Below are 10813 nucleotides of genomic sequence, written 5' to 3' on the forward strand. Positions count from 1 at the left end.
GGAGGGGGCGCGCCCCGCTCTTCTTCCCTCGCGCCGCGTCTGACTTCCGGCCTGCAGACGGACGGCCGCGAGGAAGCTCCGTCGCACTCGGCCGCGCGGCCCCCGAAGGCTCCGTCAGGCGTGGCGGGGTCGGGCTGTTCCCCGGCTGCTCGTGACGTCCCGCGCCTTCCCACCCCCGCAGCTGGCTTCCGCCGCAGCATGCGCCTCTGTCGCCGCAAGTCGCACCTGGGCCAGCTGCGCACCGGCCTGGGCGGTGGGGGCGCGCCCTACGAGGAGGTGGTCCGGTACCAGCGCCGCCCGTCGGAGCAGCACCGCCTCGTCGTGTTGGTCGGTACGTCCCTGCCCGCGGCGGCTGTCCGCCTCCCTCTGCGCGGCTCCTTCTCCACCGGGCAGTGTGGCCTTGTGGCCTTGGGAGTGGTGGCAACAGCAGCATTCTTTAGCGACTCCCATATAAACACCTAAAAACAACAACAACAACAAAAACACCTGTTTTCTATGTAGGTGTTTATAAATAAAAAGGTGGTCCCACGCTTTTATGGACGACAGAGGAACGGCATGTGCCCGGCGCATGTGTACCGGGGTAATAACAGGCTGTATTATGATGAAGCTTGTCTTTTTTTTTTTTTTTTTTAAGGTTTTATTTATTTATTTGACAGAGATCACAAGTAGGCAGGGAGGCAGAGGGGGAAGCAGGCTCCCCGCTGAGCAGGGACCCCCCCTTCCCCCCCTCCCCCCCCCCCCCGATGCGGGGCTCGATCCCAGGACCCTGAGACCATGACCTGAGCCAAAGGCAGAGGCTTAACCCACTGAGCCACCCAGGTGCCCCTTTAAAACCTGCTTAGAGTTCACTTTATAAGCGTAGGTGAGTAGTCCCCCAGACTGTATTATCAGTCTGTATCAGAAATAAGAATCTTTAAGATCTATTTCCCTACGCCATTTGTAATCACCTTCCGTAGAGCAGTGTTTGGAGTCTTCTGGCCTGTGGCTCTGGCCCCGCGGAGCAGGGCAAGTACGGTGCCGGGGCACCTGCTTTCGCGCGCGCCAGCTCTGCCGACCAGGGCCTGCCGCAGTAGCAAGGCCGGTCTTGCGCGTGTCTGCGCATGCTCCAACTGTGACCCGAGAGAGGATGCTGTGGAGCAGGATAGCGCGCCTTGCAGCCGGCCCGGCTGCAGAATCCGCAGGGCTCCGTGCAAACCGAAAATGCTAGAGCTTATGATGAACATTCCGGGGCGCCTGGGTGGCACAGTGGGGTAAGACCTCCACTCTTGGTTTCAGCTCAGGTCCTGATCTCGAGGTTGTGAGATGGAGCCTGGCGTCAGGTTCCCCGCTGGGCATGGAGTCTGCTTAAGATTCTCTCTCCCCCTGCCTCTTCCCCTCGTGCTCTCTCCATCTCTCTCTCTGAAATAAATAAATACATCTTAAAAAAACAAAAAAGTTTAACATTTCAATATGGCAAAGCAAAAGCATTAAGCCTAAGCACGGACCCTATGTAACTGTTTGAATTCAGCCCTGACTCGAGTTAGACACGGGGTGCTGATTCTCAGGACTGGTAATTCGAGGGGCTGATTTCGGGGTTGTGATGTGATAAACACTTCGTTTGCCGGGAAAGTTAGATTGTCTCAGATTATCTGAAATGAGGCCAGGCAGTTCTCCCAACATTAGATTACTTCGCTGGGGTGACCGGTTCCTGTAACTCCCCAGCTGATTCCTGGGATGTGGAAGAAGTGTGGGTTACTCCCTGGGTCCCCAGGAAAATTCCCAAGAGCTTTCCGGAATTGTTTCCGTTTCTGAAAAGATATGTAATTTCCTGAAAAGCATTTGCTCTCAGATGTCTTAAGTAGAAGTACTGAAATGATGATGTCACCACACAATTATATTTATCCACGTCTAATGATTTCTGTATGTGGCTTTTTGTGTTTAGGACCTTCTGGGGTTGGAGTCAATGAACTGAGAAGACAACTTATTGAACTTAATCCTGAGCAGTTCCAGAGTGCTGTGCCGCGTAGGTGTGCCTTTTCTTTCCTAGCGGTTCATGTTCTGGTCAAACTGTCTTTGCCTCGCAGATGCACTGATCTCATTTTAACTGTGCCATACCATCTTTGTTGTAAAAATAAAAGACACAAGGGGGTAGTCCTTATACAATATTTTGAACTGTATTTAAATAGAGGGAGTTGATTCATGGCCATGTTGCTGGCGAGGCTTTTAAAAGGTGACTGTCTCTTTTCCATTTCTTAACAATCATATAGATGACCCTTTAGGAAAACTAACAATATTTAGTAATAATAGCTAAGTCATAATAGTACTTACTATCTTCCGGGCACTGTGCCTGGCTCTTTAAATGCCCTATCTTATCTTAAAATTTTTAATATATGCAAAGGTAATTTTATGTAAACTGTAAGTGTGATCATACCAGGTAAGAGCAAGTACACGTGGGTGCTTTCCCTTCACTTCAGTTCCAGAGAGGAACTTAGAGAAACGAACAGAAAGCTTAGTGTTGTTCCCTGCAGTTTAGGGGACGAAGAAGACTGGTGTCAGAATTATACTTGAAAAATCTGAAGAGTTTAGAGCAACCAGGGGTGTGGCTGGGGAGTTGCTGCCCTTTTAGAACTCACAAACGACGAGCGGAAATAAAGATGGATACTCGGTGGTGGTGGCGGTGGTGGTAGGGTTTGCAGAATAACCCATGCGTCCTCCAGGAGAGCAGAGCCACATTTAAATGTCTGCCAAGTCTAAAAGAAACCTGTAGTATCCGGCATCAGCGTCAGCATCATTTTCCTGCTCTTTCCTCTCTTCTCTGCACTCCAGCCTTGGACAGACATAAAACTGGGGAGGAACAGTAGAAAGGCAATGAAAGGGAAGGGAAGAAGTGAATTCTACTTCCTTTCCTGACTTCTCGCTTTTCTGGCTGCAACTTTTGTGGCTGCAGCAAGTCAGAGCAGATGTGGGGAGGAGAAGCCCAAAATAGGAATGAAATTCACAATTTTGATTATTACATGGGAATGGAATTTCATTCCATTTTTATTGGTTATTTATAATATATAAATATATTTAGTATAAGTTATATTAAATATATAGATATAATAAATTTATTATTACTTTGAGACTGTGTTTTGTGGCACAAATGATGGTGGCCTTTTTTTTTTTTTTTAAACTAAAAGTAATCAAAAGAGTCATGGTAACTGCTAGATTTTCATCCAGAGCCAGAAGAAGGTCAGTAGGTGACAGAAAATGTTGCCTTATGGTCACATACCTTAGCTTGTGCTTTGCAAACACTGTTCACACATGTAAGAATGGGCATTGATCCCCAGCACGAAAACTACAAAAGAAAGTGCCATTTGTCAAGAACGTAGATAAAAATAAAATTCCCACAGAACATAGAAGAATTATAAGAAGTATGGCTAGCCATCCTTCAAGGTGAGAAAATGTTGTGCATATTTTGCTTTTTAAACTGAGCGCATAGTTTTAAGTTTATGATGAATACCTCTACTTATGTGCCCGTTCACAGATTTTTAACCCACCATATAAAATATAGGTAGAACCACGGAGGAGTCATCTTGGGTTTATATTTACATAGTTTATTATAACCTGAGAGCTATAGTGTTTTACTGGAATTTTTTTTCAGTATGAAGCTGTAGGAGAAGTGGCATAACTGTGGGAACTGTAAGGATCTGCAGAGAGGCTTTGCATAAAGAACAAAGCCAGGGCGTCTGGTGGCTCAGTTGCTTGAGCGTCTCTCTTGGTTTTGGCTCAGGTTGTGATCTTGGGGTCATGAGATCAAGTCCTGCCTTGGCTCTGCACCCAATGTGGTGTTTGTTTGAGATTCTTTTCCTCTCCCTCTGCCTCCCCACTGCTGCCCCCCACAAGTTGCCTGTGCACATGTACACTCTCTCTCTAAAATGAATGAACAAACTCCTTTAAAAAGAAGAAAAAAACAAAAATGACCCTCAGGTGACATTTGCCTTTTGAGCCTCTTGAATGTTCATAACGCCTTTCATCATTTAGGGCCTATTTCAAGCTCCTACTTGGTCATTCCCGTGTGCTGGTGTTATCACGTGTTCATATATTTCATTCTTAAACTTTGGCAAATGCAAAGACACCATTGTTTCAATGAACATGGAGAAATTGTGGTAATGCAGATGAAGGGACTACCGGCTTTGCAATATACATAGGACACTGGGTTGGAACTGTGTTTTGCTCATCTTTGTGTTCAAAGAACTGAACATATCTGGGACAGAGGGAGTTGGTGCACATTCATTGAATAAATGGGTGAGCAGATAATGCATCACTTTTAGTTACTCAGTGAGCTCCTGTGTTCTGTACCAAGTACTATTTAAGTTGGAGAATATATAATAAAAGAATGGGACTGAATTCAGTCTCCACCAATCCTTCCCTTCTGGGGATCCCCCCAAATTAATCACCATCTCACTTAGCCATCAATACTTGGGGCAAGACTGCAGACTGTCATGGGATCTCTCCGTTTCAAATCAGAGACAATCTGGTGTAGCAGAAAATACTAGTCTAGGAGGAGTCAGAGCAGCTAGGCTCTTGTTTGCAACTTTGCTTTTCATTAGTCTGCATGTACAAGCAAGTTAGTGGCTCTCTAAAATCTTCAGTTATTTATTAGTAAACTTTGGATAATAACGTTTCATCTGGCTACGTGTGTGACAAATGAAACGGAATTTTGGGACATGCACTTGCTACACAGAAGATATCTTATGTGCTGGGGCCTTTAGGCCTCACACATCATTCACTCATGCCTGCTTTGAAGTAAGAGCCGGTACCCCTTAGGGCCTTCTCACCTGGCTTAACACCTGACACATTCATGTCCACACTATGAGCCCTTAGAAAAGGTTTCTAGATGAACTGATTTTGGTGTGAGAACTTCTTTCTTATCACCAATTCAGGATCCCTCATTTTGGTTCTAGCATTTTATTTATCTGTTTATGTATTCCTTTATTTATATTGATTGGACATCTTTATCCAAATGCATGTTGGTACTAAATCAAAACATTTTATAGATTCTAAGGCTTTTTTAAAAATTCCATATTTTGATAGATACCACTCGCTCCAAAAAGAGTTATGAAGTGGATGGACGTGAGTATCACTATGTGGCAAAAGAAGTATTTGAAAGCCTCGTGTATAGTCACAGGTAAACTAGATGTTCAGAATCTGGTTCTCCCCTTTGGTTATTTTACCTTCAAAAGAGATCTACTATTTTTATGCATTATCCAAAGCTCCCAGGATAATTCCTTTTTTTTCTGAAGAGTTAAACAAGGAAATGTAAACTGATACACTTGTACACTAACTCATTGGGTTTGGAGTGGGAGCAGAATTGAATTGCAAATTTTAGAGACTTGGAGAAAGAGTTAAGCCCTAGATCTCCTAATATTTTTTTCTCCTATTGATTTTCCACTCATTCTTCTTGTGCTAGCAAAGTCCACATATTTATATCCTATGTTACTACTAGTAATATTTTACTGGTAGAGAGAGTTCTTATTTTCCTTGTGGCACTCTTGCAGGATGCTTGAGCATGGTGAGTACAAAGGCCATTTGTATGGCACCAGTGTGGACGCTGTTCAAACAGTCCTTGATGAGGGAAAGATCTGTGTCATGGACTTAGAGCCCCAGGTAGGTCTGTGGTGGAGCGTTACCCATCTGCCCAAGGTAGTGAATGAAGGTCATGCGTTTTGTGCACATACTGTAGATTGAGGTTGAGACATTTTATTCTGTTAGTCTTTTAGGGATAAGACCACTTACCATATCTAAGGGCTAGCATCATACGTGAGGGAACATTTTGCCAATATCTTGTCTTTAGTTAGGAAAGAAGTCTTGCTTCTCACATACCAAAAGAAAACTGAGCTGGTGGCTATAAAAAAGTTGGAATCCTGCTTTGACCTTGATCGCAAAGGCATCAAGGACATTGGTAGGGGGAAAAAGATGTTGCCTGACACCAGGAGGGGAGGTTCCTGTGTGGTTGCACCTACGGCTACCTCTGTGAGACCATATGTGGGATGGGGCAGATGCGAGCATGTTAAGACAAAGAGTACACAATGGGGGCGCCTGGGTGGCTCAGTGGGTTAAAGCCTCTGCCTTTGGCTCAGGTCATGATCTCAGAGTCCTGGGATGGAGCCTCCCATCGCATCAGGCTTTCTGCTCAGTGGGGAGCCTGCTTCTCTCTGCCTGCCTGCCTCTCTACCTACTTGTGATCTCTGTCTGTCAAATAAATAAATAAAATCTTAAAAAAAAAAAAAGAGTACATAATGTGTAGGCTCCATTTTCTTGATCCTTCTATTTTGGGTTTTTTGTACTCATTTAAAAATATACCACATGCGCTAAAGAGAATAAGGGAACCAGACAGTTGTTCTTCCTTGGGTCAAGGCTGGTGGTCAGTGTGAAGGTATCGGTAGTATCCAATATAACATAATAGCACGAGGAAAGGGAAGTGAGAGTGAAACAGAACTGATCCACCTTTAGAGTTTGTCTTTGTCTTTGTGCCATGAAATTATGTATAGAATCCTATTCTCAGATTTCATTAGGGTGTCATGACTAGTAAGAGGAAGAGCCAGTTTAAACTTAATTTTGATTCTAGAACCCGCTCTCTTAATTATTAAAATGTTTATTTTTAGAGTTGAGGACTTGGGGGCAAAGGAGAATAAATAAAAATAAATTAGCTAAAAATAATTGCTGATTTCTGTTCTTAGAAATTTTGAGAACATTTGTGTTGACTCTAAGAACTTAAGACTTCTATTTTTAAATGTGCACTTAATTTTTCTGTGTAGGGTATTCAGTTAGCTCGAACCCAAGAACTGAAGCCCTATGTCATATTTATAAAGCCATCTAGTATGAGCCGTATGAAGCAATCTCGAAAAAATGCCAAGATCATTACAGACTACTTTGTGGACATGAAGTTCAAGGTAAGATACAGAAGAAATAGATGAATATACATTTTTTTCCTAGTAAAAACTCACCATATTGTTTCTACAACATCCCTATATTAAGGAATGTGATTTTTGTTTCTAATTAAAAATGCCCTTATGATTTACCCTTTTTACTGGACATGATTTGTAGATATTAAATAAAGTTTAATAAATGCTATGATGCTGCTCTTATTTTTTTCTTTTTTCTTATTGAGCTTAAAAAAAAAAAAAACTCCCACCACGGTTTGCAAAACCACATGGAAATTGGGTGTGCATAAGATTGACATTAATGTTTCATTATTCAGTGTATGAAAAAGTTAGAGAATTTACTTTAAAGAATGAAGGGGGAGCCTGGGTGGCTGAGTCGGTTAAGTGTCTATGTTCAACTCAGGTCATGATCCAGGTCCTGGGATGGAGCCCCCACCCCATTGCCTGCTGAGCAGGGAATCTGCTTCTCCCTCTCCCTCTGCTCCTCTCCCTTGCCCCTCTCCCTGCTCGTGCATACTCTCTCTCAAATAAAGAAATAAATAAATAAACAAATAAATAAATAAAATCTTAAAAAAAATTCTGTAGTGAATATATCTTATCTGTAATATGAGGGATCTATATAAAATGTATTTCTAAATGCAAACGTATTAATTATGGAAATTATATAGGGCCTAAGACAGGTGGGATTAATCAGTGAATTCTTCCTAGAATAGGTAATTTTTTCCATTTTTTTAAAAACTAAATCCATCCTAACTATTTTAAAACATCATAAACATTCAGCAAGATGTATAAATATTACATGTAGCAGCTCAATAAATTTTTATGTGTGCCTGAAGCCAGATAACCATCACTTAGATCAAGATACTACATTCACTTATTTTGTGTGTGTGTGTGTGTGCGTGCGTGTGTGTATGTTAAAAAACACATAAAACATAAAACTTACCCATCCTAACCATTCTTTATTAAAAAGATTTTCATTTATTTATTTGACAGAGAGAGAGAGAGAACACAAGCAGGGGGAGTGGGAGAAGCAGGCTTCCCACTGAGCAGGGATCCTGATGTGGGGCTTGATCCCAGAACCCTGGGATCATGACTGGAACCAAAGGCAGACACTTATCACCTGAGCCACCTACGCTCCCCCCATCCTAACCATTTTTAACTGTACAATTCAGTAGTGTTAAGTATGTTTACATTGTGAAACAGATCTCTAGAACTTTCTCATCTTATAAAACTGAAATTAAACATATGGAATGCATCACAAATTTGCCTGTCTTCCTTGCATAGGGACCATGTTAATCTGCATTGTTTCCAATTTAATACATGTGCTGCTGAAGTGAGCAAGAGGTATATTTATATAATCCCTTGTTATTAATTCTATCTTCATACTTCTTGTGATTATTCTATGAAAGTCTGATTCTTTAGTTTTCATTTCAGACAGTGGAGTCCATGGATATATTCTCTGAATTTTATGGGCATTTACAATTGTGTTCTCATTTTTATAGTGATCTAAACAAATTAACAAAATTGTTTCTGAGTCACAAGCATGGTCATCTGATAAAGGAGTACTGTCACAACATTTCAGTGCTTGCATTTGTATATGTGTTTATGATTGTACAGGCAACAAGTTGTACTATTTTAATTGTTGTGGACAAATAAGAAAATAACAGCAATGAGATTAATGCATAGTGCCAAATGAAGGTCAGCTGACCTTCACTAAATGAGCATTTCATAATAGTGGAAATAGACAATATTAAAGGTGAATTAGGTCATGTCATCATGAAGCAAAGGACATTAGGGTATATCTAATTCAATAGAACCATATCATACCATATTCATGCTGAAAGTGGCAAAATAATGTCATTCTTACCAGTATTTAATTTCAGGAACTGTTATTTTACCTTATAAAAGTCCATCTTTGAAATTTATGTATAAGTTATAAATTCAACTGATAATTTTTTTTCCTTTTCCTTTTTCTTTCTCTTTCTTTCCTTTCTTTTTTTGTTTTGTTTTGTTTTATACAGTTTGAAAGCTTCGAGTGTTTAGATAATAGAATAAGATAATTTAAGTCCAAATGGGAAGTTGAAGGGCTTGTTCTGGCTACCATTTCTTTGTTTTGCAAAACCTTGACCAGGGAAACATTAAGTAAGGCCAAAAATAGAAAACATAAATTTTGAGGTTTAGAATATAAGACATTTATTTGACCTAAGTATTTTTATCAATAGCTTCACAACTGAACATCACAGCAAAACAAATTGTGCATCATTTCTATTTATCTCATTAAGTCTGTGCTATCCATATTTTTCTACCTGTCATAAAGGATGAAGATCTACAAGAGATGGAGGATTTAGCCCAAAAAATGGAAGCACAGTTTGGCCAATTTTTTGATCACGTGATTGTGAATGACAACTTGCAAGATGCATGTGCCCAGTTGGTGTCTGCCATTCAGAAGGCTCAGGAGGAGCCTCAGTGGGTACCGGCAACATGGATTTCCTCGGATACTGAGTCATAAGGAAGGCCTCCTGCTTAATGCTGGAGTTTTAACAATAGTCCTCTACTACAGAGCTCTGGAGTAACAGCTGCAATCTGAAACAGTAGGATTTGCCCCATTATAGCATATGCAGATGTAAACGTGGTGCAATTTATTAATTAATCTTATTTGAAAAAAAACTGCATTGTATACATATAGAGTTACCTTCTTGGCTTTCAGGAAAAAAATGTTTTCCTTTTCCTCATATGTAGCAATGATAAGAATACAAACAATGTTAAGCCACTGAGTATGAAAACCTTTTATAGATTTTGTATGGTCTTTGTACAATTCAGATAAGAGAGCTTCCCTAAATAAAATAAGTAGTACTTAATTCCAGAAACTGTATTTAACCTCATGAAATTTCTGTTTTATGAAAATGGCTTTTCCAAAAAGTGCCTACTTGACTGACTCGGTAAGAAAAAAGAGTTAATGTACACATTTCACATCTAACATGAAAATTTATAGAAATGGCACTGCCGTCATCATTTATACATCAGTTCTACAAGGAAAAATTTATTCTTCTGATCAGAGTTGTAACAATCATTAATTTGCCTAAAAGCCAATATCCACATCATGCCTAAATTAGGAAAGGGCAATTGACTTTAGTCCTAGAGACTCATATCTGAGAAAAGCACAAGATGAGAATGTTATTCCAGGAAGTCTTTTTTTTCTTTCCTAGGTCTTGAGACTTCCAGTCAATCTTGCTGCCCCTGTATCTGTCTTCTGCATCATTTTCTAATGTTCCCCATACCCACAGCATCCCTCTACCCCTCCAATCTCTTTCTTAACTATAAAACAAACTAAGTGCATACTTCAAAATATTTTTTATTTTTTGATTAAAGTGATTATCTTAAAAAAAATTAAACCCAACCCCCCAAACCCAATCAAAGAAAATTAAGTCACTTTTAACAATACATGAACTTGTTGTTTTAATACAACAACTATGTTGTTTTGAGAAAAAGCTTTTCCAAGCTTGATTACAGAGATGGTGGATAAGCAATTGGCGAAATTTTGAGAACTGCCCGTATCAACACACAGACGGGCAGACACACACACAACTGGAAGAAATCTGTTATTTGTCTGTGTCCATATATACCCATCCTGAATAATTGGGCTTGGGGGGGGGGGTGGCGGGCGTCTCTAGCACCCTACAAAGGCTGTGCATGAGTTGTGTCTTTCCACAATGTCAGCTTTATTCATTCATAAAGCAGGTTTACAGAATTCTAACAGGTGTAGGATTCCATATTGAATGACATTTCACTACCCGTTTAACTTGGCTTCACATACGCCACATAAGAAATACAAAGTCACACAATAAACGAGATACAGGGTAAGGAGTTAAAGAACCAAACGCCAAGTCAGTCAGTGAGTGCCTAGTTGG

The 10813-nt window shown here is 40.8% G+C and overlaps 1 protein-coding gene and 1 non-coding gene across 2 annotated transcripts in view; one reads left to right on the plus strand and one right to left on the minus strand.

Annotated features, from left to right (window-relative positions):
* The window catches only part of MPP4 (MAGUK p55 scaffold protein 4), a 39992-nt gene extending 30226 nt beyond the window's left edge, over positions 1-9766 (plus strand). The window contains exons 15-20 of the mRNA XM_059168891.1: positions 182-331; positions 1922-2002; positions 5056-5149; positions 5520-5628; positions 6780-6914; positions 9223-9766. Of these exons, the coding sequence (XP_059024874.1) occupies positions 182-331; positions 1922-2002; positions 5056-5149; positions 5520-5628; positions 6780-6914; positions 9223-9414 (761 nt within the window). The 3' untranslated portion in view covers positions 9415-9766. The remainder of the gene's footprint in view (positions 1-181; positions 332-1921; positions 2003-5055; positions 5150-5519; positions 5629-6779; positions 6915-9222) is intronic.
* LOC131828418 (U6 spliceosomal RNA) lies at positions 8145-8246 on the minus strand. Its single transcript, XR_009352428.1, has one exon. It is a non-coding gene; the product is annotated as a U6 spliceosomal RNA (small nuclear RNA).
* Positions 9767-10813: the final 1047 nt, after the last annotated feature.

This window comes from Mustela lutreola, chromosome 3 (genome assembly GCF_030435805.1).
Source record: "Mustela lutreola isolate mMusLut2 chromosome 3, mMusLut2.pri, whole genome shotgun sequence".
Classification (NCBI taxonomy): domain Eukaryota; kingdom Metazoa; phylum Chordata; class Mammalia; order Carnivora; family Mustelidae; genus Mustela; species Mustela lutreola.